This window comes from Coniophora puteana, assembly GCF_000271625.1.
Source record: "Coniophora puteana RWD-64-598 SS2 unplaced genomic scaffold CONPUscaffold_1, whole genome shotgun sequence".
In the NCBI taxonomy this organism is placed as follows: domain Eukaryota; kingdom Fungi; phylum Basidiomycota; class Agaricomycetes; order Boletales; family Coniophoraceae; genus Coniophora; species Coniophora puteana.
Window position 1 is genome coordinate 608 of NW_006913053.1, and position 27,766 is coordinate 28,373.

Genomic DNA, 27,766 nt, shown 5'->3' on the forward strand with positions numbered 1-27,766 from the left:
GAATAATCACCGAAGGAGACCGAAGGTTGTAAGTATACAAAACATGACAGGCGTAACTGCGGAATAATGACAGGCGCAAAGTAATGATAGGTAGAATGTGGAGTGAGTTGGTCACAAGGAAACGTGCTGACTGATAATCCCCGAGGATATCGGCAGCTACGGAGTAGCTGCCGAAGGAACCGAAGCAATGCCGAAGGAGTGAACATGAACCGGAGATAGACCGGAATTGCATGGGCGTGACAATGCTACTGATAACCATCTGCTGTCACGGAGGTAGTACAGTGCTGCTGTCAAGCGCCCACATGGTCTGCATAAAGTCCGAATGTTGTCGGGAGTAATGCTCGAAGGAAAACATAAGAGGTCCGAGGTAACTCCAGACGTGGAGCAAACTCCGAAGTCTTTGGAGGGTCCGAAGGTGTCTGAAGGCGTGCGGAGATGACTGGAGGTGCGCGGACCTGGCTCTAAGTGTGGAAAGGAGAGAGAGGAGGAAAGAGAAAAGAAAGAAAAGAATAGGGGCCTTGGTCGTCTTCACGACAGAGTGATCCTATTGGGTATGCAATGTAACACGGTGATGTGATGCTGAATCATAGTCTGACCTATAGTCTGATGTTTCGGGTATTCATACGTAATAACTATTCATAATTAATTGTAAGTAATACACTCAACAAGAACAAATCTTGGAACAAATTGTGCTCGCACATTGTGGAAGCGGTGATCACAGCCACAATCGGCAATGTGCAGGGGAGAATCGGCTGGAAAGGACGGTCCGCTGAGCGGGCTGTCAAAAACATTGATTACCAGAAAGGAAGGATTTATCAATTTACATCTGGTTTACCTTCAGCACCAGGAAAACCCACTTTTGCAACATTCTAAAATCGAGTACCCCTTGCTCTCAATACATGCAGTTTTCACTGGGTTTGAAGTGGCAGTGAATCGCGAGTCTTTGTCACCTTCAAACTCATTACTCAAACGTGCTGGTTCACAGATTCAGTATCTGACAAGAGATGCAGGAAAGGGATGCACAATAAACCAAAGCTAGATTATTCTAACAGCATTGCACCTTGATCTATATATCTAAAACTTAGCACTAATGAGCGCCTTCCATCCCGTGCCCCAAGTCATCCAGGAGCTTCAGATTCTGCACACCCTGCGCCTCGACTTCCTCACCAAGGGCATCCTCCCATACTTCTCGCCCTTGGGGATGTCTCTCCATCTGCCACTCTGGAACTTTACCAACGCCTTCGGTGTAGAAATTCGAGGTCGCACGGGCTCGCGACGACGCACAGCGCGTTTGTCCTGGGCGAGTGGAGGGTGCCCGAAGGGCAATCGCGGGAAGATTACAGCTAACTACGACAGTATTATATACGTAGATAAAACCTCGGAAACAGTAATATAAATCGCCACGTCATGATATGAGCAATATCGAACACTAATTCCAACATTCGGGCTCCCTCCATGCGTCGGCGCGCGGAGCGCGAGTACACGTTCCATGTGATGTGTTGGGTTTGATGGCGAGTAAGCTGCGCTGCTAGGCGAACTGCGGCTGAAGGCCTCGCATGTGAGTAGAACCGGCGGAGGGACGACGATACGGCCGTGCTTGGCGCATATCCACGAGACGGCAACGCAGTGAAGTGTCACGCAGTTTTCGACATCATCTCCCGCCCGAGCAGCGAGCGGCGCCGCGACCTGTTCAGGGTTTGAAGCAGACCCGTGGTCGCTGGCACTTGGCGTGTCGAGGCCGTTGGAGTTGGTCGGCTGGCTCACGGCGACACGAGGGGTCGCGTTCACAGCGGGAGTGGTAGCCTCGGTCGAAGTCGCGGGATCCAAGGTCTTTGTCTTGCCAGGTGGCATTCGAGAAGCGTGAGACCATGTACATCTGCAGCGCAACAGTCAGCTGCGAAGATGAAAGACATTCGGTGCAACGCACCCATTTGGGATCCAGGCCCCGATGTTGCTGTGTACCTCATACCAAGAAAGCATTGGTATCTCACGAATGAAGTGAAAGTGAGTAGCTGAGGCACCGAGAGGAAAAAGTATCAATGAAAAGAACGGCACTTCGAGAAGCACTGTAGACGCACATCCAAGAGCTATCCATCCGCCACAGCGCCCGAACGAGAAGAATGCGTCGAGAGCAACCACGAACCGTCCTGCATCAAGGATCTGTCAACGCGACATCGAGGGCGAGGTATCGTCAGTGCGGGCACAGGACTACATCACAATGCGAGATGTACCTTTGCGTAGCTCGAGTTGCTCAGATGCATGTAGGAGTCTCTCTCGTCCAGCGCTGCTGTGATGAATGTCAACTACGTACGAACAAGAATGGCTTTGGACACGACGCACTCGCAAAAGACTTCTATACGGTCTTATATTCAAACGGGCTTTGGCCCACAGGACGTTGCCTCTCTGCCCAGTTGGAGATACGACGGATAGTTTCGGCTTTCGAAGAGAACTTGACAGCGAGGCGCGCGCGAAGTGCGAGGCACTGGAATCACTCCTGGAACACCAGTACGAAGATATGGACCCGACGGATTGGAGGGGAGAACCAAGGAAGTCATAGGAAATGTAACTGGACTAGACGCACTGTGCCATCTGAAAGACAGTGACTTAGGTTTGACGAGGAAGATTATGGCCACGAGGTGTTTGACGAGACGGAGGAACACGTTTAAGGTGGGCCTTCTCGCAATGCTTTGAGGGGTGTTGCGCGTGATATAGACGTGACGATGGGACGAACTTGCGTTGGACGCGCGACGCACTTTTTGCAAGCGCGCCATCAATGGAGTTGGGCGGCATGATGGCGGGTAAGGTATACCTGGGCGACGCGTCACAGTCATTGGCATGGTAGGAACATACAACTTGAATGTTCTGAGGCGAGCATGTGGGATTGCAGTTTACATCGCGCATATCGTTGAATGAAAGCTTACCTTTCCTCGCGCGTGGCAAGGCCGGCCCCATGATAGTATGAACTGCGCATCCAGCGAAGTCGGGAGGTCACTACATGAGATGTGTCAGACGTGGACAACATCGAGCAAAGAACGGAACGTACTCGATTTGTCAGCGCGAAAGAGGGACCGGAAAGGATGGGGAGCTTTCGAAATTAGCCATGCCAGCTACAACTCTTGCATATTGTTGGATGCGAGCGTGATGCTATACCCAGCGTGAACTAATAGCCTTCGCAAGCCCCGGTAGTGCGCGAGCGGCCGACGAAACTCAGTCGTGAAAGTGATGAGGTGGAAGAGGAAGTCGTGTATCATCCGTCTCCGTCGAGCACCTGAATCGCCGAGTGCGACGGTGATGTGAGAGAAGACACACGGAGGCTGGTACTTGTATGTCGCCCAGAGACGAACTCATAGGTAGGTGGTCGCGTTCGTCGACGTCTCTGGGGAGAAGGCTGAGACATTCGTTCCTCATAAACTCGCTGTGAAGTTCCTCGGCTGCCTTTGCATTGGTTCGTCGTGGATGCGGGGGAGGCTGCGAGATTTGAGACGCGCATCGCGCGTCGTGGGTGAGGCCAATGACACAGTCCCAGTCTTTGTCCGTTACTCGGGCAAAATCGGTCTTACAGCCAAGGCGCGACCAGCGTAGACTGGCGAAACGTCTTGTTGTAGCAGAACGAAAGCATGGACAACGTACAATATCGCCCATTCCATCCCACCTGGTTGCTGCTGACATAGCGCTCACGGTACCCTTGAGTCGACGGTCTAGACGGTGTCGGCCTAGATCCTGTGGCCCAGGTATCGATCGAGTACTGGGAGCCAAGCAAGTCAAGATGACTGAACATCTCTTCTTCATTTCATAGGAGTTGGGACCGCGATGCATTCATATGTGGACATTTGAACGTTGGTGAAGGGGCGGTCGACTTTCGCAAAATCTTTCCTAACAAACGCGCGAGTGTCTTCGGAGTTTAAAATTGCTTCAAGCGCTCACGGTGTCCAGCGGCCGGCTTATATTAGCGTGTACGCGCGAAAGCTGCAGCGTTGCTATTTATCGTTGACTTGTCAGTGGAACGTACGCCGGATCGCGTCATAGCTTATTATTGGTGAGCGAAGCATACACAGGAAGTGCATGCTTGCTGATAGCATGTGATAATACAAATGGACTCAGGTGGCACCGTGCCACAGGCATGGGGATTCTCGGGAGTTGACGCTCAATTCAATGCTAAGGTATCAATCAGCCCAGTACTTTGGACCTGATTGTAATACTAGCTTGGATGGATCAGCCACTACAGGATGTCAAAGGCGTTGCTAAATAGATTGGATTTCGATTCACTCAGGGATTGACAGTGCGTATGATGTAGATCCAGGGCCCTTAAGATGCGCCTGTTCTGACGGAAGCCTTCCTATGCAGCAAAGATGGATAGAACTGTTCGCTGAGATTCAGCTGGTGTCAGTGCAGGAAAGCATGGTCGACGCACGGAGGTGGATGCTCTCGGCCCGATCGGACCGTTGGCTATCGGCTGCCAGCTCCGAGAGCAGCTCAGGTTTTGTAAGCGCCGAGCGGAGACCGGAAGGCGGGTGAGCACCGACCGCCACGGAGTGAGGCGTTGTTCTCGTCGTCCGCTGACCAAGGCTGGCGCAACGAGCGACACTGCTCAACGACTTGCTGTATAAACACTTGCATTTTCTCTCCTTCTGATGAGGTAGATCCATCTCCTGGGTCGCTCATGCCGAACCCATCAGCAATGCCACAGCCTGCGTGACGATCACGCTCTAAGCTTGGCGACTCTCGGACGCATACAAGGCCCGATCCCGCGAGCTTGGAGGGGGTTTGGACGGTCAAGGTTATGAGGTTGAGGTTGAGGGACAGTGAGACAGGCCAGGGTTCGTCGTCATCTCAGACGGAATGTTCTTGTTGCTCACCTCAAATGACCTCATTTTCTCTATCCCCGCTTGCTTCAGGCCCGAGCTCGACACCTCGACGTCAGAGCTGGGGTACACTGACAGAGCGCCACCAAAGGCTCGAGAGTCTAATTAGAACTCGCCAACGACTAGTGAGACCCCGCGGAATGCAGAGATCGCAGGAACACATGCCTATGAGTCCTGACACGACCCGTTATGGATAGCTGTGCCGGGCCAAGTCAGAGTTGACGTTGACCTTACTATGGCTTGTCATTAACAGACTGTCACGAGCCCCCGAGCCAGGCGCTGGCTGAAAAGGAAAACTGGTCAAATAGAGCGTCTGCCGGTTTCGCATCGGCGGCTTCTCGTCTGTCTGCACTGTTTCACTCCCGCCTATTCAAGCCTCAGCCACTGAATCCGCACATTACAGATCCGACTAGCACTCCAGCCACGGTGTGTGATTGTATGCTATATAAGCCCTGTCCGCCCGCTCACTCCTCGTGCTGGAATGCGCTCCTCACCATGCCTGGCTGTCCCGCCTTCTTCTTCTTCCCGCGCTTCAAGGCGTACACCCAGGTCAACGCGATGATGTGGGACTCTAGGGGCAACGATCAATGGAAGGGTCGTCCACGGTCGCCGCCTCCCCGATTCCCAGTACCCTGGTGAGCCCCCTTATCCTATTTCTCGCGACCGAGTAGCGTTTCACTCGAATGCTGACCACGAAATTCTGTGCACAGGTCCCAGAATGATCCGAGGTGAATAGCACACATACCCGTCTCGCCCGCACATGGATGGGCAGCTTATGTTTCACTCTCATTAGGTCCGGATCGTCAGCGGATCAGTCACGTTCTGTGTATCCCGAGCCGTTCGCCCCCTTGGGCTTACCAGACATGTCCCAAGTTCCAAGTGCATCGATACCCATACCTAGGTACGCCCACCTCCACTATTGCTCAGCCTCGTGCACCGCCAACATCCTGACTCACATTGTGACTGCGTCCTTAGCCAGCAGTACGTGTCGTCCACGCACAGCAGATGCCTACGCCTTACTAATGCTTATATATAACAGATCCTTACCTCACAACCCATCGTTACCTGCACCACCCCCCAAACATCCTTCATATTCCGAACGCGTCGTTCCTACCATTCCTTCACGTCACCGGTCACGAACACGAACACAGAGCGGGCCCACCCAGAGGCTCTTCGTATCTAATCCCTCTCCAAGCCCACCTCGCAAGCCCGACCCCAGCCCGAATCGCCACTCGGGCCCAGCAGCAAACCACTCGCAGCCCGTCGTCCCCTCATTTCCACCACCCCCACCTCCCAAGGGCCGAACTCCATCAATAATGCGCCTACCCTCGCCTTCTCCGTCCAGAATGCCCGCGTCTACGTCCGCACCCGCCCCCTATCCTAACTCCGCACGTCCCCCGAGCCCATATACGCCAGTGCAGCCATTGGGGTACACCTATAGCCACCACGAGCGCCATAATTCCTCGTCTACGCGTCCGCGGCGGCATTCAGACGTGCCACCGCCGCCGCCGCCGAAGCACCATCCCACGTCGGGGTCGACGCGCCATCAGCCACAGACCTCCGCCAACGGTGCGACGGGCGCAGTTCACCATTTCTCAAGCACCCATAGGCTTCGTCCGCCGCCGTCTCCTGTCATCCCTGGAATCACAGGCTCGACTTCAATCCATCACACACCCAGCTCGCAGCGCCTTCGCCCATCGACGTCGACGCCCGCCGTGGCACAGCTGCATCCTGCGTTGCACCATCCCGCCGGTGCTGGTGGTGTGCAACGGGCCAAGATCCGGCCGCAGGGCGTGCGGTTCGATGTCCCCGAAACACCAGTGACATCGATCCGGCCGACTGTGAACGGGAGACATCCGCATCGGCGGGCGACCTCGCAGCCCGTCGTCGCGCCCAACGCTCCTTCTGGCTCTACACCCAACTCTGCGCGCGCGGAGCCGCCAAGGTCGGCGTCGACGCCGTCGAGCAAGACGGTGCATCCGAACGGGCTGCACAGTGTCCTTCCCGCGCATTCGCCGCTGCATTATTCCAAATGCACGGGCACCAAGAAGGCGCTGTTGATTGGGATCAACTATATTGGGCAGAAGCGGGAGCTAAAGGGGTGTATCAATGATGTGAGGAAGATTAGGGAGTTTTTGATCAGTGAGTTTTCACTTTCTCGTCTGCTTGTACTTCGCTCTTCCTTGTCATATTCTGCGCCTTTCTCGTTTCTGTGCACGGCGATACTAACGTGATGGCACAGAGCACTGGGGCTACCAACCTAACGACATTGTCCTACTCATGGACGACACGACGCACCCACGGCGCATGCCGACCAAGAAGAACATGCTAGATGGCATGAAGTGGCTCGTCAAGGGCGCACGACCGCATGATTCGCTATTCTTTCACTACTCGGGCCATGGAGGCCAGGTCCCGGATAAGGACGGCGACGAAATCGACGGGCTGGACGAGGTGATCTACCCGGTGGATTACAAGACGGCAGGGATCATTGTTGATGACGTACGTTTTCCTGCCAACCATTTTTAGCCTTAAGTATGTGCTAACCGGACTGAGCAGGAGATGCACAAGATCATGGTCAAGTCGCTCCCGCCGCAGTGCCGGTTGACTGTATGTTTTCCGTCTACATTGCCTTTCTCCTATCCGGGGCGCTAACTTCTCGTTACAGGCTATATTCGACGTACGTCGACATTCTTCCTTTCTGTGGCTGCGCATTCCATTGACTGAGCTAACCCATTCTTACCCGCAGTCATGCCACTCGGGCACCGCTCTCGGTATGTCACTCGCCGATCTTTGACTTCGGCCGTACTCATCGCACGTACTCATTTCACAGACCTGCCTTACGTTGTAAGCGCTCTTCCCTCACCTGATCCATTCGCCCAATACTAACCAATGCCGCGCACGGTACGACAGTATCATCACGATGGGCGCCTCAGGGGCAATCAAGTCACGCCGGCGTGGCGCGAGTACAAGAGCTCGTCGGCCGATGTCATTTCGTTTACCGGGTGTCGCGACGACCAGACGAGCGCAGATACGAACCAGGGCGGGGACGCTGTCGGGGCTATGAGCTGGGTAAGTTCCTCTATCTCTGTTTCCCCTTCCGCGCTTTCGTATGTCAGCGGCGCGCTTAGGCGCCAAGGGGCGTTGGCGGGCGCTGGTAGTTCCATTGTAGGTGGATATGTGGCTGACGATTTTGGGCTGTGTTTTTCGAACAGGCATTCAGGGAGTCTCTGTCGAAGAACAAAGATCAGAGCTACCAGAGCCTTCTCATGTCCATCCGAGCCCTGCTGAAAGATAACTACAAGCAGAAGCCGCAGCTGTCAAGCTCGCATCCTATTGTACGTTCTCTTTGCTATCGCGTTCCCCATCCCTCCCCTTCCAGCCTCATCCTTGCAACGACGCTGACGCGACATTACGTGATATAGCACACGACGCTTCGTTTCATCATGTAAACCACCTATACCCTTTCTCGCTATCGGCATCGCAACGTAACGACCCAAGAACAGTATTTATCATCAATGTATACCCATTGAATCGTAACGACCTCTATCTATTCATACCATATGCTCCTCCTCGCCCGCGTCGCCCAAGCTAACGGCGGCAACGCGGGCGGGGTTTTATCTACCTGTACGCATTCGACCTAGTGGACTTCCCCCTCTCGTTTCTCGATACCGTTTGCGCGCCTCCGTATGGAGTGCGCGCACGACGCTCGTTTGTTTTATATTATAGTGAATCTCATGATTGTCATATGTTAGTTTAGTCTTTGTTTCTTATATTTGCGTATGTACAACATGTGTACGCGTTACACACTCGTTTGTACAACTCTGTAGCCTTAGTTCTGTTTCATACATCGTAAATGGGACTTGCAAATATTTTGACGAGTTCAACCGTTCATGGTAAGCTGAAGAAGTCTCCTTTGCACCACTAGCGTTTAAGGGGGACACCCTTGCAATCCACATCTCCAGAATGGCTACACCCGCGTTGGGCGAGCTAGTTCTAGCAATGCGTCTCTATAGCCATCTAGGAACGAAGTTACAGGGGAATGGCTTTGGATACCTGCACAAATACCACGAATGTGTGAGGGCCCATGTAATATCCGCTGGACGAAAACATGTTGGGTCACTCACGAGAAAAGCCTTTTGTCCACTCTGGGTTTGGCTCGACTACATTTCCTGACGCGTCTCTCGCCTTTTCGATCGAGAACGTTCCGAGAATACGTGCAATAGCGATCCACACCGATCCACTCGCTAATGCCGGCCAGGGCAGATGCGTCGACCGAAGCCAAACGCGAAGTTCGGAGTCTCCCCTGTCACGTTCCCGTTCGCGTCAAGGAAGCGCTCGGGAGCGAAGGTATCAGGGGAAGGATATTTGGTAGAGTCGCGAGACATGGCCCTGGTGCTTATCTAGCCAGAAATGATAATGCTGAGCGAAGGCGAGACATACCAGAGATTAGGCAGGATAACAGTTCCTGTTGGAAAATACGAGTAAGCTTTCGCACTGTGTCACTTCTTGATCATGCTAACTGTTCGGAATCCGATACCCGTCGTAGATATCCTTGTTCCGAGTCGTAGCGGCATGGGGAATAGCTATTCTCTCAGTTAGTGTGGGTGTTTCGTGTGGTTGCCCATGGAGCTGCACTCACCTAAGGGAGCAACAGATTTCCATCTCAGCGTCTCACGATAAATCGCCTCAATGTAAGGCAAAGAAGGCCTATCATTAAAGCTTTAAAGTCTGGCAAGCGGTCTGCTCCGATAACAGGCCCTATTTCTTCCTGAGCTCGCTTTTGGACGCTCGGGTGTAGTACCATAGCCAAAGCGAACACAATCAGAGTTGAGCCGGTCTAGGATGCGTGAGCACGAAGTCACTGAAATTCTCTAACACCGACCGTTTCTTCTCCCGCTGGTAAAAGGATAACGTTGGCTGACGAGAAAAATCAGTTGATGCAAGAGACTCACCAGCAAATGCTGTGCCGCACGAGTCTCGCACAACTCGCTCAATGTTGTCTACTTTGGTTGTGTCTTGGAATTTGGTTAACGCGTCGGCTACAGCAGACTGTCCTGATTCACCAGCTGCCTTGTACGACGTGATATGTCAAAATTTGAAATTGCGGCTGGATGAGTGTACTTACGATCTTCCTCAGGAGCTTATCGAAGGGTGCACTGATCATAACATCCGGAATTCCTTTACAATTTGCCGCATTAAACCACCGTCCTCCCGGAATCCACATTGGCACGTATTTCACTAGTATAAGCAACAAAGAGCTTAGTGGTTACGTTTCGTATCGTGAGAGAAGGGCGTACGAGTAGGAAACGCTGTTATCAGTGCAGTGGGACCTGTCGAGGTGACTGCAAGTCCGATGTCACATCCTTCCACAACAGCTCGGAACGTGAGGTCGCTGTCAGGATCCGTAGGGAGTTCGTGCTCGTAAACCACACCCAAGATCACCACAGCAGAAACCCTAATCAAACAAGTTAATAAGTTAGGAAACGATCATCAGACATAAGATAAACAAACGTTCGAAGGTGCTTCCACCACGATGCCGGCGTGTTTGACAGGTTCCGTAGCAAATCTCCCACACAGCGGAGCTGCGTTGATTTGTACACAAGAATCGCTTCTGGACGTAGCGTTTGCTGAAGAACGTGCCGAATTCCACGCCGCGTGTCGTCGTGAGGAATCAGAGCTGTATCATAATCAAGACCATACCTGATATCAAAGTAAGTTTGTAGGAAGCTGCGTGCCGGGCCTCAAGAGTCTCGAAATTCTCACGGTTCTAGCATGTTGGACATGTCCAACCTATCGGAGTAGTTGCGAGAGCGTTTCTCCATCAAGTCGTCAGCGACCTTCTCTGAGTTGACGACTACCATGTCTTGTCCAAACATCTTTGTATACACGAGATCGCCTATACAATGTTTCCGGTCACCGTACTCTCAGATAGACAACGAAGGACAGTACCGTAGACAGCTCTCCATTCAGTAAACGTAAGCCACGGGTACCAATGAGTAGGAGGTGGCCCGGGCGGAAAGTTCCTTTTCCGGAGTCTGCGCCGAGCCTGGATAGTGGCGATGACGATCGCACCTATCAACACCGCAGAAGCTGAGACGGTAGGATGCATATGAGATAGGATGAAAACCACAACCTCTGAGGGAACTATTTATATGAATAGCCCTCGTTAGGCTATGCGGTCGGCTGACCGAGGAGAGCAGATTTCTGAAGGTAATCCTCGCCTCTCGGTATGAGGACCATGTCTTCTTTGCCGTCATGTTCGTGGGAAGCGGCTTCCGGAAGTAGTGGTCTTCGACATTGCTCGTCGACATTAGCCACTCTTGTACTAGCTGATATACTTAGTGGATCCCAGGAATACGCCGGAATCCACTGAATCCGCCCACGCGGGACCCTTAGCGGACGTCACAAGATTTGTTTTGAGTTGTATGCGGTGATGCGCAATACTTCACCAGAATCGACTCGCCCTGTCTTTCGACGGGCGGGGAATGACAACTTCGATCCATCATCTTCCGCAGGTATAAAGACAGGATGGCCCTTCCACTCCGGCAGGTGCAACCTCTGTTACGCTGTCATAAAATTTAGGAATTTCTCCCCGAGCTCGCGGTCAGTTTAAACGCTAACGATACAACTATCATTGTCAAAAGGCTAAAGCTACAGACTTGAGCGATAAAATACAAATACAAATCTGACGAACGCTAACGCTACATGGGGCTTTGCGATAATAATACAACGCAACTTCAAAGTCGACTCGCGTAGGTTCCGACACGCTTAGAAGTCCTTCTGGAGGTTCTGGGAAACGTGTTGCGAAGCTGAAAGTTATTCGTTAGAATAGTAAAACAGGACTAGAACTATATGACCGACTGACCGGAATGCTTGGCCTTCTCCTTATCCATAGCGTCCATACCCTTGGTCTCGGCTATCTTGTCGATGAAGCCGCCGGCGACGGCGGATCTGTAAACACGAAATTGTAAAAGATCAGAAGAATAGATCAGAAGAGATATAGAGGACGTACGCCATCTCTACCGCCTTGGCATGGTTAGCGGGCTTCCCCTTAGACTTGCAGTGGTTCTCGTAGGCCTTGGACGCCTCGTAGGCGGCGGCGCCGGCAAGCATTTCGTGGCCGAGGCTGCCCGTGTGTTTTCCCGTCGTCAGCTGGATAAATTCAAGGCGAGAAGCAAAGTAAACGGCTGTAAACGAGGGACATGGGTTGAGTGCACCTCCTCGTGGTCCTTCTTGTGGCCGAACATTTTATGAGATTTGTAGGCGTGTGTGGAATTATTGGAGGCTAGTAGAATATGAATGCAGGAGTTCTGAGTCGACGCAGAGACATGAGAGGGCGCTTATAACTTGAACTTGGAGAAAGGAGAGTATCATGGGTACGAGCACGAGTCGTCATTCAGCTCAGAGCGCAGCAGAGAGGGGCATTCACGAGCAAGATGCTGGCAGGCTAAAGACATCACGAGAGTGTAGATGGATGGGGAGCGGCAGAGGATCACTAGGAGTCGATGCACCGGCATGTCATGAGGGTTAGAATAGACCAAGGATATGTGAAATCAAAGAGACAGCTGGCCAAAATGAGCTGGAGCCAGGATATCAAATCGCCATGGTCCCGAGTATGATGACGATAAGTTTCAGAGAGGCAGGGATCGCTGGAGAACGCCACTAGTCTAATGAGCATTCACAGTGTAGGGGACACGTTTTCCTGGAATCCACACGAGTCAGCGCTTTCCTAACAATGCCATGGAGACTGTCGACCTCGTTCAGCGACGCGCCGGTACAGGCAAAAGCAATTGCACCACTCCGGGGGTGAGCGCATACGTGGGTTGCTTTAATTGTGCACCTTAATATCGTTCCTCCTTCGCTTTTCTTGTTTCATTTCTCGGCCCAGTGACGATTGGCGGGTACGAAGATCATGGGTAGAGGAAAGGGACCTCACGCGATCGGGTAAAGCCAGTCCAAGAAATAGGGGTATCAATCAACAGCACCAAACACGGAACCGCGCGGGTCGACTTCCTCCACTTCATTCCGAACGCGCTCGCCTTAACCTCCAGGTGCCCATTTCTCAGTGTCATGCCACTGTCCTTTTGACTTCAGGATCAACGTTGTTCTTCCAGAAACTCTCCATAGAATAAACTTTGCACAGTATATGCTATGGAGTGTTCCTATGAGAAATGCGATCCTGGAGCCCTCAAGCTCAAGTCTTGGTATTGAAAACCGCAAGCCGAACCAAGTCTAGCTTTCGTCTCTGCAGTATGCAAAGTATGCGCATTAGTTCGACGACATGCTTGAAGAAGACGTGGAGATGCAGAGCGTAGACTTCTATCGCAGTGTCCGTTGTAGGTGTACGTCAACCCCTTCTCTACCATGGCAAGCCCTGACACGTCGCATAGCCTAATCAAGTCCAACTACTTCGAGGGCGATTCTTTGAGTTCATTTCGTGGACACCTCTGACGTAGGAGGGTATGGGAAGCAGACTCTGGGTGGGTGGATATTTACGTATAGATGCCAATCAGCTTATCAGCTCCTCTCCTCATCAACACCCCAGTTCGTGGTTTATAAACCAATAAAGCATCAGCCCAGGTCGTTCCATCTTCCATCTGACCGTCATGTCAACGACAGCGTATACCCCCACCCGCGCCTGGTGGAAGTCCGCCGTCGTCTACCAGCTCTACCCGTCCTCGTTCCTCGACTCGAATGGCGATGGGATTGGCGATCTGCCTGGGATAACGTCCAAGCTGGACTATCTCAAAGAGTTGGGCGTGGATGTACTTTGGATGTCCCCGATATACTGCTCCCCGCAGGCGGATATGGGGTATGATATGTGAGTGCTTAGTTTGTATTGCTCAGCTCTTTTCTCTCTCTTCTTGAGCTCAGCGACCCCCTTAGTTCGGACTATCGAAATATCGACCCGCGGTTTGGGACTCTGGAGGACTACGACCACTTGGTGAAGGGTGCACATGAGCGAGGGATGAAAGTCATGTACGTTTCTTCTCGTCTCTTCTCGCGCACACCGTCGAACTCCGCACTCTCCCTACATCGATCTTATCAAACGCATATGGGGACGTAGATTGACGCCTTCGTAGGATGGATTTGGTAGTAAACCACACGTCTGACGAGGTAACGCACGTTCCTTCTCTCGCTGCCTGCTGGCCAAACTCATCTCATCTCATCACCACTCTTCCTCTCCGCAGCACGCATGGTTCGAAGAGTCCAGATCCAGCAAAGATAACTCCAAGCGTGACTGGTACATCTGGCGCAACCCCCGCTTCGACGAAGATGGGCACATGATGCCGCCGAATAACTGGCGGAGCGTGTTTCAAGGTTCGTATCCTCTCTTTCTGATATGTCCTCCTCTGTGACACGGAAGCTAGGCTCGGCTTGGGACTACGATGAAAAGACGGAGCAGTACTATCTACATCTGTACGTGAGCAAGCAGCCCGACCTCAACTGGGATAATTCCGACGTGCGCGATGCTGTCTGGGAGGTGATGCGCTTCTGGATCGGGCGGGGATGCGATGGATTCAGGGTGCGTCGACCAGCGTTTCTTATCCAGCTACCCGTGTACGTTGTTACTGACACGTTCGAAAGATGGACGTCATCAACCTTGTCTCGAAAGTAGAGGGCCTGCCAGATGCGCCGGTGTCCGACCGGTCGCAGTTCTTTCAACACGCAAGTTCGCTATACGCGAATGGGTGCGTACCGCGTATATCTGGGACGAGAGCGTACGCATATTGAACTCAGGACTTAGCCCTCGTGTGCACCAATACCTACAGCAGATGAACAAGGAGGTGCTCTCAAGTACGCTCCAATAATCCATGCCCGTTTCCTCTCTGACCTGCCTTCTGGACGTTAGAACACGACCTCATAACTGTCGGCGAAACCCCATTCACACACGACGACAGCGTGCTGGCCGAGTACGTCCTCCCGGACAACAAGGAGCTCAACATGGTCTTCCAGTTCGAGATCATGGATCTCGATAGCCCGCCTGAGGCGCCCCTCCTATATCGCCCGTGGAAGCTCACGGAGCTCAAGGGGATCATCAACAAGTGGCAGACATATAAGCGAGAATCCGGGTTCTGGAACGCGTGCGTTGTCCACCTTTTCCTTGCCATCGTCGTCGCTCCCTGCTCCAACGTCCACGTCTAAACTTCGAATGGATGCAGGGTGTTTATCGAGAACCACGATCACGCGCGCTCGGTCTCGCGCTTCGGAAACGACACGGACGCGTGGCGCACGCGCTCGGCGCAGGTGCTCGCGATGCTCGAGATCGCCCAGGGCGGAACAATGTACGTGTACCAAGGGCAGGAGATCGGGATCCGAAACTTCCCGAGGAGCTGGGGTGTCGAAGAGTATAAGGATGTGGCATCGATTAACTACTGGGAGATGTAAGTGCTAGTCACCATTTTCTTGCCCTCGCGACGGCGCGGCACGCTTCTGCCCCTATCCTATCAACAAGCGCCGGGGACGCATGGCAGTTCACGGATTGATATTGGATCCGCTGACGATCTCAACTCTGACACAATACCCACAGGATCAAAGCGCAACGCGCCAAATCCACCTCCTCGCCCAACTTCGGGCCAGACATGTCCGACCTCCTCGACTCCTTTCAGAAGAAAGCGCGGGACCACGCGCGCACGCCGATGCAGTGGGACGCCTCGCCGCACGCTGGGTTCACGCGGTCGCCGAACGGGCCGTGGATGCGCGCGAACGACGACTATCCGACTTGGAACGTCGCTGCGCAGCGTGCAGACTCGGACAGTGTCCTCGGGTTCTGGAGAAGGGCGATAAGGACGAGGAAAGAGTGGGAAGGGGTGCTGGTCTATGGCGATTTTGAGTTACTCCTACCTGAGCATGAGCGGGTGTTTGGGGTTGTCAGGAAGGGCGGAGATGGGGAGGTGGCGGTGGTGCTGCTCAACTTTGGTGAGGAGGAGGTGGATGTGAAGATAGAGAAACACGAGGTTTGCGGGACCCTCGATGGGTACGAGCTAGTTTTGGGGAACTACGACGACGCGCCGAAGGGGTTAGAGGGAGAGGTGAAGTTGAAAGGTTGGGAGGGAAGAGTGTATGTGCGGGCGGCTGCGGTCCGTAACTAAGAGGGCGCCGGCAGACTCAACATGTATAGATAGATTTCACTTGTGTACAAGTATACCAGTTTCTCAACTTGATTGAAATTGTTTTATTCAAGCTGGCCTAGGCGTTCTTGAGCTTGACACTACTAACGCTGTCCGTGTTGGACATGGATGAGAGCAGGATAGGCACAGCGGAAGGCGGGTGTTACCAACAGAATCATTCGCAGCGATGTTTCAAACAGCTGATACAGAATGCGTGTGTATATGCTACAGTCAAGCAACAAAGAGGAGGGCACCGCAGATGCCCAGCAAGAATAATGTAACGACTAGTACTCTTGACTCGCAGAGTACACTCGCATGAAAGGAAGGACAGCAAAAACCAAAAACGAGAATGCAAACGCGATAACCGCAGAGATATCGAAGCTAGCCAAATGGCAAAGCAAACCTAGACGAAGGCTCAGTGATCGCTACTCAAAGCGCGCCGCCGCCTGTGCTGCTTCATGCCCCTACGCTTCGACGTAATGTCATCCGCGACGTTCGCCTCGAGCGCACCCCGCTTGGATCGTTTCTTGGTTGAGCATGACTTGCTCCCGCTTGAGGATGTCGGCGTCGCTATTGCGCTAGAACCAGTAGGAAAGGCGACGCTGGCGCTCGAGGAGCTACTTATGTTACTAGATGTCGGCGTGCCCGACGCAGACGCAGACGTAGGCTCAGGCCCAGATCCAGATCCGGACGATGGCGAAGAGGCAAGCGAGCCAGAGCTGGTGACAAAGTCGGACGCATTGCTGCAGAAGGTGATTACGAGGTTGACCTATCAGGGTGTATTTGGGTTAGAGCTCAAGGAACGTTAGACAGTTCGAGAGGGAGAAGACATGCGTACGTTATTGGCCTGGCACGCCACCTGTACTTGGTTGTCATTGGGATTGAAGAACGCGGTGTTGCAATTTGCCGAAGAGCCTGTGAATGGATTTTTTGTCAGACGCGTTGTGATCAGGAGCATTTCAAGACAAGACGCACAGGTAGTTCCTTGACCGTTGCAGCCTCCGTAGTACCTATGAGTGCTGAGTTAGTGACATACATCATACGGGAAGGGGGAATTGCGTACGCAAACGACGTCTCGACGTTGTACTTATGACTATAACATCGCGTCAGTACATCAGACTGGTGCGTGAAATGTGCCGAGGACATACGGAGCGATCAAGGATATGTCGGTGCTCGACCCACCCCCAGCTACGGTCGGGTTGATAAGCGTCATCTCGAGGAGAGCACAGTTCTCCCCGTTGGCGAGGCATGGGCCTGGTGCCGAAATTCACACAAAGTCGCATGCGAGATAATGTATTACACTCACCAGTTTGGAGGTAACTTGTGACGGGAGACAGTCAGGATGCCATGATACGATAAGAGGTAGCGACACTCACGCGATGCCAGAGAAGGGGCCGTTGCTGGTGTAAGACTGACCGGTCGATATGTTCTTTCCGTCCAAGACGAGTGCGGGCTGTTGAGACTGCCATTAAAGACGCGTCAAGACTGTATTATTCTAAACGTACGGTCCCATATCCACACCTTCAGCCGCCCAGCTTCAATAAGCGATTTTGAAGCGCGACGATAGACTGACCTGTTGACAAAGCTGATAGTGTGCTGCTCGGCACTGACAAGGACCGTAAAGAATAGCACCACAATGCGTATAAAGAGAGAAAGAGTCATTTGAGAAAGAGCGTCAAAGAAAGAGCGGCGAGATGAAAGAGAAAGACGAGGTGGTGGATGGGAGGAGAGAGGAGGATGCAAGAGGAGGCGCTGAACGAACGCGCCCCGAGGACCCAACGTTCACACCACTCGGCGACACCCCTAACGGGAAGCGGCCCCAGTTGTTAGAGCCACGTGGCTACGCTTGTACCTAACGCGATGTCTCTCTGTCTCTTTGCTTGTCGATTACTAGCCCAGGTCTCACCTCTCGTCAAGTAGTATCGGTTAGTATCGACATCAGCTAACGCAGGCATCTGTCGACTTTGTGTGCGACCAATAACTTCAATCATGGTCATACTCGATGCACAGAAGCGGGCGGGGTCCGACCTGGTCCAACCAAGATGGAAGGGGGCTCAATTAATATCAGGTGGGTCCGTTTCCGAGACCGACTTGCTAATGATACGGATACAACCACCCGCTACGCTTATCCGTCGGCGTGTGATACGCAATATATGGCCTATCTCAAATGAAATCAGGTTCAAGTAGCAAAAGCGTGCCCGCACCAGGGTCGCCTGCTTGGATCATAGTCCGCGCGTCCAAGGAGCTCTCCAACCCTACGTGAGAACAGCGCATGGACCCTGTCCAGAACTATAAACATGATCATCGTCCCTCATTACGAAAAAAGGGTTACCGTTTATACTCGGTGCTCGTGGAAGGCTCCAGCCCAGCCATCAACTATCCGGTACAGTCTCTCAACGCCACGATAGATCCCCAGACTACCATGCTCTCAAGCACAGCCAAGAGCATCAAGCCTCGCAAAAGCACGGCGGTAAGGCGTAAAACTTCAAAGGTATTAAAGGTGCGAATTTCTCTAGTCCCATAACTCTCAGGTCTTTAAGTGTCTCATGCCCATTGTCACTAGTCGTCGAAGCACCAAGTTAGCCCATTTTCATTCGAGCCAACTTCAACTCCATACAGAACCCTCATATTCTCTCCCGGACATATCAAACAGCCCCGAGTTCGGAAATACATACCTTTCGTCCTATCAGGTTCTTACTATGCCGAGGAGTTTGTCCCCATCCCATCACCGAAACTGGTCATTGTCTCGGGCATCGGAACCGACTCGAAGCCCAAGTGGCAGGACCGGATCGCTTTCGAGTACCCTCGGGATAATGAAGAGTTCAGCAAATGGAGCGCCGTTAGCCTACCGGATTGTCTAAAGGGAAGTGGGATACGGGGTGGAGATCAGCGCTTGTTCCAATGCAAAAGGCGAGATTCGGGCGACAATGCGTCTATATATGAGTCGGAGGACATAGACAACGCCGAGACCCTTCTGAACATAAACGAGGACGTTCAAGAACTGATGCTTGAAATAAGGGTACGTCTCTTCTCGTGCCATAACTATCATGGCCAGCCTATTTACTTCCGTCGCACAGTGGCCAGGCTACCCCAACCTTTGCTGGAGCCCACGCATCCCCATCGGCCCTCCCCACGCACGTATCACCCGACACACACTAGCAACCCGTATTGCCTCCCAATTCCGCAAGCTCTTCGCAGCCGTCGACTCCCCCAACTATATCATTTCCGACCACCCTGCACTCATGCATGCGCATTCACCAGCTACGGAGAGCGAAGCGCGCTGGCGCCTCGGCGTCAAAGGCGGTGGCATCACCTTTGACCGTCTCTCGCTCGTTGCGGTTTATATAGACGATAGTGGAACGATGCGGCCCTCACTACGAGCTCTCATGGATCAGAATGCACCAGGCGGGTTTGCAGCACGGGTGGCTGCTGTATATGAGAGTAAATTCGGGCAAGGCTCACGAAGCAGTTGAAATATTGTAGCTCAGTGACTCGTTTCATCGGAATAACATCGAAACTCTGTATTAATTACAATGTTATCATTAGAAATACCTCACGTTACGTTGGCGTGACTATCTCTGAAGCTCTCGCGCCCCGCTATCTTGGGGCTATCTACCACGCTTACACAACAATGGTCATCTCTCCGCAAAACCTGGCCGCCATCGACCGCGATTGTGCAAAGCGTTACGTCTGGCTCCCATGCAATGCCCCATGATATCCTAAGGATCACGAGCAGCGGGGCGATGATCTGTACCTGGGACAGCACAGCGATCATGAGATAGTAAGCCGGATGACGAGCAAGGTAGAGTCCCGTGAAGATAGCGGACGTGACGGTGAAGAGCGCAGAGGACTCGAGGATGATTGGGGTGATATTGGTAAAGTGCTTTGGATGAAGAAAGCGCTTGCCTGCGAGCACTCCAGTTAGCCGAGTAAAGGCAGTCTGAATAGAGAAATGTGCTGCGAACCAACTGTTTGAGTAAGCCAGCGACGGAAGGCATAAAGGCGGCCTGCGATGAGCGATGTTGTGAAAACGTTGAAGACAACAGAAGTGACGAAAGCTGGGATCGTCATCTTGAATGCATCTGCAGAGTAGAAAGTCTTCCCTGGCAGGGAGTCGGCTGCAACTGCCATGAAATCGAGTGCTGCATGCCGTCATGTAGTATATCTCATTATACGGGCCAGGGTCAGGCGATGGGGTAAGGCGACTCACCGACAACAGCCAAGTACAGGAGAACAGAACATGGCAGTAGGTATGGATACCACTTTGACTTGTACCATACCGCTCGAAGGCGCCAAAGCTGCCCATCATAATCTCCTATTAGCACCCTTGGGCGTACTCCCCACTCAACGATAAGGCGCACCAGAAGACCGTCGGCGAGGCAGTTCGCCACCATATAAGATGCGTCTGCGAGGATGAACTCCGGCAGTTGAAAGTCGCTCCACTCCGCCGGGCTCTGCAACTGCATTCGAAGTGCGACATATCCGTCTTGCACCGTCCGCGCCATGGAGGCCACGTAGAGTGTTCCGCATATCCACAAGAGCGTGACGTACCCAACTTGGAGGGTGAGCCTGAGCCTGGATGGCTCTCCGCACGGGGTGCAGTGGAAGAAAGCGTGGATGCAGGCAGCGGCGAGGACGGTCATGAAACCATAGAAGATGCCGCAGACGGTTGTGCTCCCGAAGAGCTTCATGCTGTCGGCGAAAAGCTCCTGGGACGTTTCAGGTCGGAGCGTAGTGGTAGCCATAAATATATGAAAGTGGGTGCCTCTCAAAGGCACTCGGCTTGTCGTTTATGGCCGGGAAAACGGGTAAGAGAGGACGGCAGGGGCTATCAGTGGGAGCAAGGTTAACGAGGTGCGATAACAAATGTGAGGATCCGAAAGGCGACAGGGCGTAATGAATAATGGGGCACCACATCACTGCAAACATTTCTCAATAATAGTGGCATTGTTACTTTAAAATTATTTTAAATGTTAAGGTGAACGGGTTTCAATAATTAGGTCCTCATTATTTTATTTTCTATCAAAGACAGGAAAGGAAGCGCCTGTCACTGACCCTTGTCTTTGATAAAGCTTTTAAATAACGAGGAGCTAATTATTGAAACCTGTTCACCTTAATATTTAAAATACTTTTCAAGTAATAATGCCACTATTATTAAGAATTGCTTGCAGTGCATGGTTTCTGCAGCTTTCGGAATTCTCCGCCATTTACTCAAAGTGCTCACCGGCACCTCCGACCTTATTACTCCCAAGTATTAGTGCTCCGCTCCCTCCAACATCTTGTAAGTTGTTGACTTCGCACAACCGTCTTCGCCCTAACGCAACTCTGCAAAATCATCCAAGCTTCTCAATTGATTGAGACGTTCCCGCATATCATTACATGTGTAAATATCAAAGATCACATTGCACAGATTAACAACAAGTTGAACTACTACATAATACTACTGTACAGCACGATAGATGATGTCCGACGTGGAGCCACCGCCCCGATGAACAATAAAATTAGCTAATAATAGAATAAGAATCATTACATGTACCATGATCTACGAGCCACCAAGACACAACGTAGACCCTTTGGCGCCCATTTCTAATCGTAATACCCAGTGAGATTTAGCAAATACAACAAAGACCCATGCTCGAGAAAGATTGGTCCGACTGCGCGACCTTTCCCCTCTTCCTTCAACTTCCCTTACCATCTGCTGCGTACCATCTCTACCTTCTCTGCCGTTGTTACAGACGCAACACGGCTCGACTCATTCGAGTGGGACCGAACGTAGGCTGCCCAAGTCAATCTCAAATGTCTGCTGGAACGTTGTGACGCCTCTGTGCGCGGATTGCCTTAGTAGAGAATCAAGGAATTATACCACACACTACGTACTCGCCGATCCGGGTGGTGAACGCTTGCTCGGTGTCACCAATGGGGGCCTGGCGCCAGAAACTAGAATATTGCTCAGGCTTCTTGTCGACGATGAGCGACATGACGGCGCGGGAAGAAATAATCATGCTCAAGGTTGTCGCTAAACTAACAGGGTGAGCGTGGGTTCCAGTGAAGATAACGTACAAGGAATATCTCACCTGGTGGACCGGTCATTTCGGTCATAACATCTGAAGTCAGGAGATATCAGGATGCTTCCGAAAAACTGACAGTCGTGGTGAAACCCCTCTCAGTGACGCACCGTTAAGATATAGCAGATAGAACACCTTCAAAGACGCAGTCAGCGTACCAAGGCAATACACATCACAAAAGATTAAATTACCGCTGGGAATACATTGACCACGGACATTGTCGCAACGTACATAACACCCTGACGGCGGAGCACCGCACCGAGAGGGTTTGATGGTTGCAGACGCGAAAGGCCGACAACGGTCAAGATGAGCACAAGGAAGTCGTAAGCCATTGTGTAGATGAAAGCGATCCCCATGCTGATGTGGTTTGCGTCAACTATCGTGCAGGAGTTAACGCTCCACTTGGCGGACCTAAGGGCTCCGGCTGGCGTGTAACCGACCCACAAGTATTAAGTCTGTGTTGATACGGGAATTAAGGATGCGTGAGACGTACCGTACATGAGAATGAACGCGTGGCCACCGGACATGAGAGAGAAAAGGATCGCAGCCGGCCAACAGCGGTCCCAGATGAGCCAACTGTAATATCAAACAATCAGGGAAGTTGGTCTTTTTAGGGACGAAGATAGAAGGGAGTGCTTACGCTCGTAGCACGAAGTTGACAGTTGCGAACCACACGACGCTATTCCCAAGAATCTAGCGTGTCACCAGTTAGTTTGTAATGGTAAGTCTTACTTTTAGGCATGCACGCACCGGTATTGCCTTGTAAAGAGCTGGTAGTCGGTGAATAAGTGACAAGGTTGGCAGTACAAATCCCATAAACCCGACGAACCGAAACAGTTCTTCCTTACACCACTCGGAAACGTCGCGGTAACGCTATATTGCATGAGTTTGAAATACCCTCGAAAACCGACCAATGCACTCACATTAATATCAAGCAAATGAGCATGCAAAGACGACCAAGAACATAGGGGATCTTTTCGCGCTACGTAAGGCCTATATTGTCAGAATAGTACGCGAGAGGGAACCTCACCAGCGATGGATGAAGCGCGGTCGTGCGTCTTATGAGCGAGATTTCTACGCGAAGATGGAGTAGGTATTCCCAACTAAACAACGTTGCGCGCCCGTCATTTTGACCGCCATTAAGTAGATGCTGTTTATGCACCTATAAAGGCCCAAGAGAAAAACTCCGATGAACCGCTGCGTGTGTCTGTCCTGTTCGACGGTATTGGGTGATGACCAGTCTACCATGGTCGGGCGATGTGTGTCAGCGTTAAAGTCGAAGAAGAACCAGACGTCGCGAGGGTGCTGTAAGTGTGGTATGTTTGATATGGGGGAGGTCGTGCAGATGAATTGACGTCGTCGACCATATAAATAGGCGGGAGCATCTGGATCCACGTTTAGCCGCTGGGATGAGGTTACAGAATAGAGTAATGAAATATCGCCAGCTCGCTCACCGGCGACGGATCGATTTCTCGTGTCCTACCGTAAATTTCATTCCATTTCCCTTCGCCCCGCAAGTACAGCTTGGGGCTCAAGGGAAGCTTTGCGGTGTGTGCGGGTTTTCTCAGGGCCCCTGTGGTTGTGTTTGTAGTATGCCCAAGATCTCCGAGAACACTATGTCGAGACGAGACCGGCCTAGACGTACAGGAGGCCTGGGTCGCTCTGGTCGTGCCTTGGGCTCCTATGCGGGCCCGTCAAGGTGCCGACCAAGCCTAGGTTTATTTCAAAATAAAAATAACCAATAGCATTGGGTGTGTTTCTTAGCCAACCGGGACGCGCCTGTTTGAACGAGTTGCTAATATTAGTTCCTCGCTTGGATCCAAGGCCGAGAAAGTAGGAGATTTGCAGCGGCTAGTACTTACCGTGGACATACATCATATTTCATGTGATTAACATCAAATTACGGGTTCAGTGGGGCGAAGTTGAGACGTTTGGCTTAACCTGAAGCTTGAAAGCTCCAAAAACACATCGTGCGGTCCTCGGATGACTTGACCCATAATACCATGTGTGTTACGTTTGCCGGCATGACCCCCGTATCCAATATTTATCACCTCAAGTTAGCGTACAGATGATTGACTTTGGAGCAATGCGTCTATGTATGCTGATGAGTTTCTTAGCAGAGTCGATGTATGGTTCTACCCATATTGCCTCATGCCTTCCTTGCAGCATGTTCCCAAAGTTTAACGTTTAGGCATCGGAGCCATTTTTGTGACTGTCTGCGTCGGAAGTGGGATATGATGTCTATGACGTCAGGAGTTGTAGCTACAGGTCCCGGCCCGTGTCGGCGCGCTCGGATATTAGCGCAGCGGAGTCCCAATATAGCGGACAATGGACTTGGTCAAAAAACTTGAAGCCGAATACAAACGCGCTAACCAACTTGCAGCCAGCGAAGCAAAGCTACGAACTCTGCATCAGCTGGCACACTTATTGACCTGATATTTGCATCTTTGCTCAACAGGGCTCTCATTTGTCGATCGGAGGCTGACTCAGAGGTCCTGCCCGTAGCCAAGAGACGGCAATTGATGGCGCTCAAGGCGGAAAAATTCTCCAACACGCGCATATATACACCCACAATGCAAGGCATGGCAAGTGCTCGGATTAAAGTCTACGCGAGCAGATACTGAAGGGCGGGGCAATATCAGGATTTACAGTCATCGGCTACCTGTTACTGTCAAAAGATGCAAGCTGGCGCTACTGTTGATCCATCTTGGTTGCGCTGGGCAACTGTCGACTCCGACAAAACCGTGCATCCCTTCGTGACGCCCAACTGCATCTCTCCGCGTCGGTTGGGCTGACATCAAATGCAAACTGATGCGTTATCCAGGGGCCGTTCATCCTACGCGATGCAACGTGTTATCCAAAAGTTCGAAAATGGACTTGTTCGTATGCTCTGAATCGCATGAATCTTTCGTTCTAGGGCGCGCCCCAAGTCACTCGGGCGCTTCGCTGCGTCTCTCTTTGGTCTAAGGGCGGTGCATCCGAGACCAGCATGACGCTGATCGAGTCCATTACTGCGAGACTCTCGGCCTTGAGGCTGGTGAGTATCTATTGCTTTATGCCGCATTTGGTTGACAGCCTGTCGATGCGCTGATATATGTCTAAATTCTGTCGCTTACTCATGACAGCACAGATTGCCATTGGCTGGGACTCCTTGCCCTGGGACCCACAAACATAAATAAGCGCGTACAACCTTCCAAAAAAGGCTTGAGTGCTGGGTAGGAACCACAAAGCATGTCGTACATGCGGCAGGGCAAGCGCCTAGTGCGTTGCCGAACTACTTCCCGGGACGTGGTCTGCCTTGCCAACCGGACAGTGAGGCACCGCGAATAGCCGGGCATCTGCGCTGATTTATAAACGGTGAATGGGTTCAACTTTGGCTCATCTCATCGTTCACCTCATCCAGGTTCCAGCACCATCGCCTCAAAGCATTTCACTCACGTGTATGTGAGTGCGCTACTCTTCTAGCTACTGCCTCCCGCTAACGGGCATAATTGTCTTAGTTCTTTCAGTCTCGTCCGCTTTACCATGGAAGATTGGACACAAACGAGCTCACTAGAAATGGCGCTTCAAAAAATCAAGATACCCATCCTATCATTGCAAGTTCAGCGACGACCTCCGCTCTGTCGGCCCCGGTACACCCTAGCGCCCATCGAATCCCTTCCGAACGAGCTCCTCTCCGAGATCTTCGCGTTCGGCGCCGGAGGAGCATCTACTGTCTCATTCGACGACTCTGACGACTTTCACGACCTCATTTCCCTCCCCATCACCGTCTCCCATGTGTGCCGTCACTGGCGCCAAGTCGCCTTGTCTACGGCGACCCTGTGGTCGACGATTGTCCTTACGTTCCCCAGCAGCTCGGTTCAGCTCACGCGGACCCTGACTTGGCTCCACCGCTCTCGCAATCGCGCACTCCATCTGTTCCTTGACTTCCGTGACCCGGACTGGAATTGGTCGGAGAATACCCATCCGTTCTCATGGAAAAGCATGGAGAACGTCATGCGTCTCCTCGTACCCCACGCCCACCGCTGGTCGCGTGTTGAGCTCCTCACCGACACCTGGTCCCCCATCTTCACCTTCCTCTGGTACGCGTCGCGTATCACCTCCGCCCCCATCCTCGAAGACATCAAGGTCTCGCGCTGCAACGCCTTCTTCGCATCCAAGGGGGAGACGTTCCGCCCGCTCGACATGCGCACGCCCATCGCGTGGTTCAACAGCGGTACCGCACTCACAAACCTACGGCGTGTCAGCCTCGCGGGCGTTCACGTGGACTGGGCACACGCTGGCCTCGCAGGGCTCGAGGAGCTCGAGCTCAAGTTCCACGCAGCAGACGTGATGCCCACCCTGCGCGAGTTTGCGGACATAGTCGCCGCGTCCCCTAATCTGCGGCGCCTCGCCGTCGTGGGGTGGGGGCCCCGTCTGGGGCCCTCAGACGCCGCGCAGGGCACGACGGACCCCGACTTCGTTAGGGCACAGCACAGCGTTCGCCTACCGAACCTGGAGGAGCTGATGCTGGGATATGTCGACGCGGCCTACGCCGTCGACTTCCTTTCCCTGCTTTGTATGCCTACGCTGCGCCATCTCAAGCTGGAAGATCTCTCGCCTCTTCTCGCCGCCGTGGGCCCGAGGGAAGATGTTACGCCGTTGCTCGAGTACGCCCTGTGGTTGTACTCGTCCCGGTGTCCGAGAGAAGCTCACTCTATTAGCTGCTGCACGACCAAGTGCCTACCCCTATCTACGCTCGAAAGCCTCGAGCTGCGCTCCGTGCGTGTGGCGAGCGGCAGCGCCGGTCCCATACGGAGACTGCTCCAGGCATGCTCATCGCTTCTTCGGCTCCGTTTGACCAATCTAGACGATGCAACGCTGTGCGCCTTGTTACCCTCGTTGATCGACGAGGCACCACAGGACGTGGGGTTAGGTGTAAGCACGAGCGCGAGCACCGGCGGAGGGCTTGTACCGTCCACACTCTGTCCAAGCCTGGAGAGTCTTGAGTGCGCTCACAGCGAGAAACCTGTCCTAGCTAAGCTTTTCCAGATCTCGCATGCGGTCGAGAGCCGTCCCGCATCCCCAAAACGTGTCCATACTTCAATTCTATCTGCATAGTCCCTGACTCATAGAGGCCTTCGCCTTCGAATGGGGCCCCCAGCGGCCTTTCTTTGCCCACATCGCTCCTTTGCCTTAACTTGCTCCCCTCTTTCCCTATCGCATCTCTATCTCCCATCCATCATATATACGGACAATCGCCTCACTGATCATCCATCCATCCCATAGCCATCCTTAGAACCGCACCGATCATTCATGACCATCTAGCCCCTTTCATATCTTTGGACACCACACGTTCCCTTTCCTTTTGCAACCGCTCTCTTCCCACTTCCTGTCTATCTGCTATTCGAGTCTCGTGTCCCGCATCTACCTGCCGCTTTCTTTTCCTTTCCTACGCATAATCATGGACTGTTTCACCTCTTCACCCCTTCACACGATCACCTTTTCCACCATTCGTTTCGTCGTCATCCCATGCTGCATCCGTGTTTCGTCTCTGCATGGACATAGGCAACTTATTCAATTATCTCTGAGGGTATTTTTGTTTCGCATTGATCAGCTACGACGCCCATATGAAGGCTGTGATATATAATCTCGGTCCCCTCCCAATAACAATTATCTACTGCGGATCACTTTCAAAGGTGACGTTTAAATCAACGCGAATGAACTTAAGGGAGTGCACGTCTCGGTC

General features: G+C 52.5%; 10 protein-coding genes across 10 annotated transcripts; 4 read left to right on the forward strand and 6 right to left on the reverse strand.

Moving 5' to 3' along the window:
• Nucleotides 1-1,087: 1,087 nt before the first annotated feature.
• Nucleotides 1,088-3,778, reverse strand: CONPUDRAFT_68535 (uncharacterized protein; the record flags this gene model as incomplete). Its single annotated transcript, XM_007764436.1, has 13 exons — nt 1,088-1,194; nt 1,485-1,876; nt 1,928-2,012; nt 2,079-2,160; nt 2,232-2,303; nt 2,341-2,494; nt 2,582-2,603; nt 2,754-2,809; nt 2,922-2,991; nt 3,044-3,107; nt 3,310-3,583; nt 3,631-3,652; nt 3,679-3,778. The coding sequence occupies 13 exons, from the start codon at nt 3,776-3,778 to the stop codon at nt 1,088-1,090; spliced, it is 1,500 nt and encodes a 499-aa protein (XP_007762626.1).
• Nucleotides 3,779-5,965: 2,187 nt separating this feature from the next.
• On the forward strand, nt 5,966-8,400 carry CONPUDRAFT_78523 (uncharacterized protein). Its single transcript, XM_007764535.1, has 9 exons — nt 5,966-7,004; nt 7,105-7,361; nt 7,419-7,469; nt 7,528-7,539; nt 7,609-7,633; nt 7,693-7,706; nt 7,773-7,931; nt 8,075-8,197; nt 8,285-8,400. The coding sequence occupies exons 1-9, from the start codon at nt 6,209-6,211 to the stop codon at nt 8,309-8,311; spliced, it is 1,464 nt and encodes a 487-aa protein (XP_007762725.1). The 5' UTR covers nt 5,966-6,208; the 3' UTR covers nt 8,312-8,400.
• A 469-nt stretch (nt 8,401-8,869) lies between these two features.
• CONPUDRAFT_86122 (cytochrome P450) lies at nt 8,870-10,971 on the reverse strand (the record flags this gene model as incomplete). Its single annotated transcript, XM_007764684.1, has 14 exons — nt 8,870-8,915; nt 8,983-9,106; nt 9,136-9,251; nt 9,303-9,327; nt 9,383-9,445; nt 9,502-9,547; nt 9,616-9,699; nt 9,775-9,779; nt 9,815-9,932; nt 9,988-10,100; nt 10,160-10,317; nt 10,374-10,562; nt 10,626-10,758; nt 10,812-10,971. 14 exons carry the CDS (start codon nt 10,969-10,971, stop codon nt 8,870-8,872), a joined length of 1,380 nt encoding a protein of 459 aa, XP_007762874.1.
• Nucleotides 10,972-11,630: 659 nt separating this feature from the next.
• On the reverse strand, nt 11,631-12,109 carry CONPUDRAFT_148013 (uncharacterized protein; the record flags this gene model as incomplete). The annotated part of the gene is made up of 4 exons (XM_007764685.1): nt 11,631-11,671; nt 11,728-11,813; nt 11,875-12,014; nt 12,080-12,109. The coding sequence occupies 4 exons, from the start codon at nt 12,107-12,109 to the stop codon at nt 11,631-11,633; spliced, it is 297 nt and encodes a 98-aa protein (XP_007762875.1).
• Nucleotides 12,110-13,468: 1,359 nt separating this feature from the next.
• On the forward strand, nt 13,469-16,020 carry CONPUDRAFT_113968 (glycoside hydrolase family 13 protein; the record flags this gene model as incomplete). Its single annotated transcript, XM_007764686.1, has 10 exons — nt 13,469-13,683; nt 13,749-13,841; nt 13,946-13,979; nt 14,054-14,183; nt 14,234-14,388; nt 14,451-14,554; nt 14,611-14,660; nt 14,716-14,947; nt 15,026-15,247; nt 15,394-16,020. 10 exons carry the CDS (start codon nt 13,469-13,471, stop codon nt 15,953-15,955), a joined length of 1,797 nt encoding a protein of 598 aa, XP_007762876.1. The 3' UTR covers nt 15,956-16,020.
• A 109-nt stretch (nt 16,021-16,129) lies between these two features.
• Nucleotides 16,130-17,714, reverse strand: CONPUDRAFT_78524 (uncharacterized protein). Its single transcript, XM_007764536.1, has 9 exons — nt 17,547-17,714; nt 17,479-17,494; nt 17,350-17,426; nt 17,280-17,293; nt 17,122-17,227; nt 17,037-17,066; nt 16,949-16,983; nt 16,812-16,888; nt 16,130-16,742 (listed from the first exon to the last, which is right to left on the reverse strand). The coding sequence occupies exons 1-9, from the start codon at nt 17,633-17,635 to the stop codon at nt 16,389-16,391; spliced, it is 798 nt and encodes a 265-aa protein (XP_007762726.1). The 5' UTR covers nt 17,636-17,714; the 3' UTR covers nt 16,130-16,388.
• Nucleotides 17,715-17,867: 153 nt separating this feature from the next.
• On the forward strand, nt 17,868-19,446 carry CONPUDRAFT_140704 (uncharacterized protein; the record flags this gene model as incomplete). Its single annotated transcript, XM_007764687.1, has 4 exons — nt 17,868-18,473; nt 18,537-18,551; nt 18,627-18,992; nt 19,051-19,446. The coding sequence occupies exons 1-4, from the start codon at nt 18,246-18,248 to the stop codon at nt 19,444-19,446; spliced, it is 1,005 nt and encodes a 334-aa protein (XP_007762877.1). The 5' UTR covers nt 17,868-18,245.
• Nucleotides 19,447-19,475: 29 nt separating this feature from the next.
• CONPUDRAFT_160817 (uncharacterized protein) lies at nt 19,476-20,790 on the reverse strand. Its single transcript, XM_007764688.1, has 4 exons — nt 20,335-20,790; nt 20,184-20,271; nt 19,939-20,115; nt 19,476-19,879 (listed from the first exon to the last, which is right to left on the reverse strand). The coding sequence occupies exons 1-4, from the start codon at nt 20,716-20,718 to the stop codon at nt 19,527-19,529; spliced, it is 1,002 nt and encodes a 333-aa protein (XP_007762878.1). The 5' UTR covers nt 20,719-20,790; the 3' UTR covers nt 19,476-19,526.
• A 935-nt stretch (nt 20,791-21,725) lies between these two features.
• On the reverse strand, nt 21,726-22,922 carry CONPUDRAFT_148018 (uncharacterized protein; the record flags this gene model as incomplete). The annotated part of the gene is made up of 9 exons (XM_007764689.1): nt 21,726-21,795; nt 21,851-21,989; nt 22,048-22,077; nt 22,149-22,173; nt 22,230-22,462; nt 22,532-22,614; nt 22,679-22,731; nt 22,789-22,808; nt 22,868-22,922. 9 exons carry the CDS (start codon nt 22,920-22,922, stop codon nt 21,726-21,728), a joined length of 708 nt encoding a protein of 235 aa, XP_007762879.1.
• Nucleotides 22,923-25,289: 2,367 nt separating this feature from the next.
• Nucleotides 25,290-27,296, forward strand: CONPUDRAFT_113973 (uncharacterized protein). Its single transcript, XM_007764690.1, has 3 exons — nt 25,290-25,395; nt 25,449-25,482; nt 25,539-27,296. The coding sequence occupies exon 3, from the start codon at nt 25,564-25,566 to the stop codon at nt 27,136-27,138; it is 1,575 nt and encodes a 524-aa protein (XP_007762880.1). The 5' UTR covers nt 25,290-25,395; nt 25,449-25,482; nt 25,539-25,563; the 3' UTR covers nt 27,139-27,296.
• Nucleotides 27,297-27,766: the final 470 nt, after the last annotated feature.

Excerpts from the sequence above, each read along its gene's own strand:
- CONPUDRAFT_78523 (XM_007764535.1), top strand. The coding sequence starts at position 6,209 with ATGCCCGCGTCTACGTCCGCACCCGCCCCCTATCCTAACTCCGCACGT. Across the intron at positions 7,005-7,104 it reads GATTAGGGAGTTTTTGATCA|AGCACTGGGGCTACCAACCT; the intron begins GTGAGTTTTCAC and ends GTGATGGCACAG. Across the intron at positions 7,362-7,418 it reads CAGGGATCATTGTTGATGAC|GAGATGCACAAGATCATGGT; the intron begins GTACGTTTTCCT and ends CGGACTGAGCAG.
- CONPUDRAFT_78524 (XM_007764536.1), bottom strand. The coding sequence starts at position 17,635 with ATGACTCTTTCTCTCTTTATACGCATTGTGGTGCTATTCTTTACGGTC. Across the intron at positions 16,984-17,036 it reads AACGTCGAGACGTCGTTTGC|GTACTACGGAGGCTGCAACG; the intron begins GTACGCAATTCC and ends CAGCACTCATAG. Across the intron at positions 16,743-16,811 it reads TGGCGTGCCAGGCCAATAAC|GTCAACCTCGTAATCACCTT; the intron begins GTACGCATGTCT and ends ACACCCTGATAG.
- CONPUDRAFT_160817 (XM_007764688.1), bottom strand. The coding sequence starts at position 20,718 with ATGGCTACCACTACGCTCCGACCTGAAACGTCCCAGGAGCTTTTCGCC. Across the intron at positions 20,272-20,334 it reads GCCTCGCCGACGGTCTTCTG|CTTTGGCGCCTTCGAGCGGT; the intron begins GTGCGCCTTATC and ends TATGATGGGCAG. Across the intron at positions 19,880-19,938 it reads CTGGCTTACTCAAACAGTTG|GCAAGCGCTTTCTTCATCCA; the intron begins GTTCGCAGCACA and ends GAGTGCTCGCAG.
- CONPUDRAFT_113973 (XM_007764690.1), top strand. The coding sequence starts at position 25,564 with ATGGAAGATTGGACACAAACGAGCTCACTAGAAATGGCGCTTCAAAAA.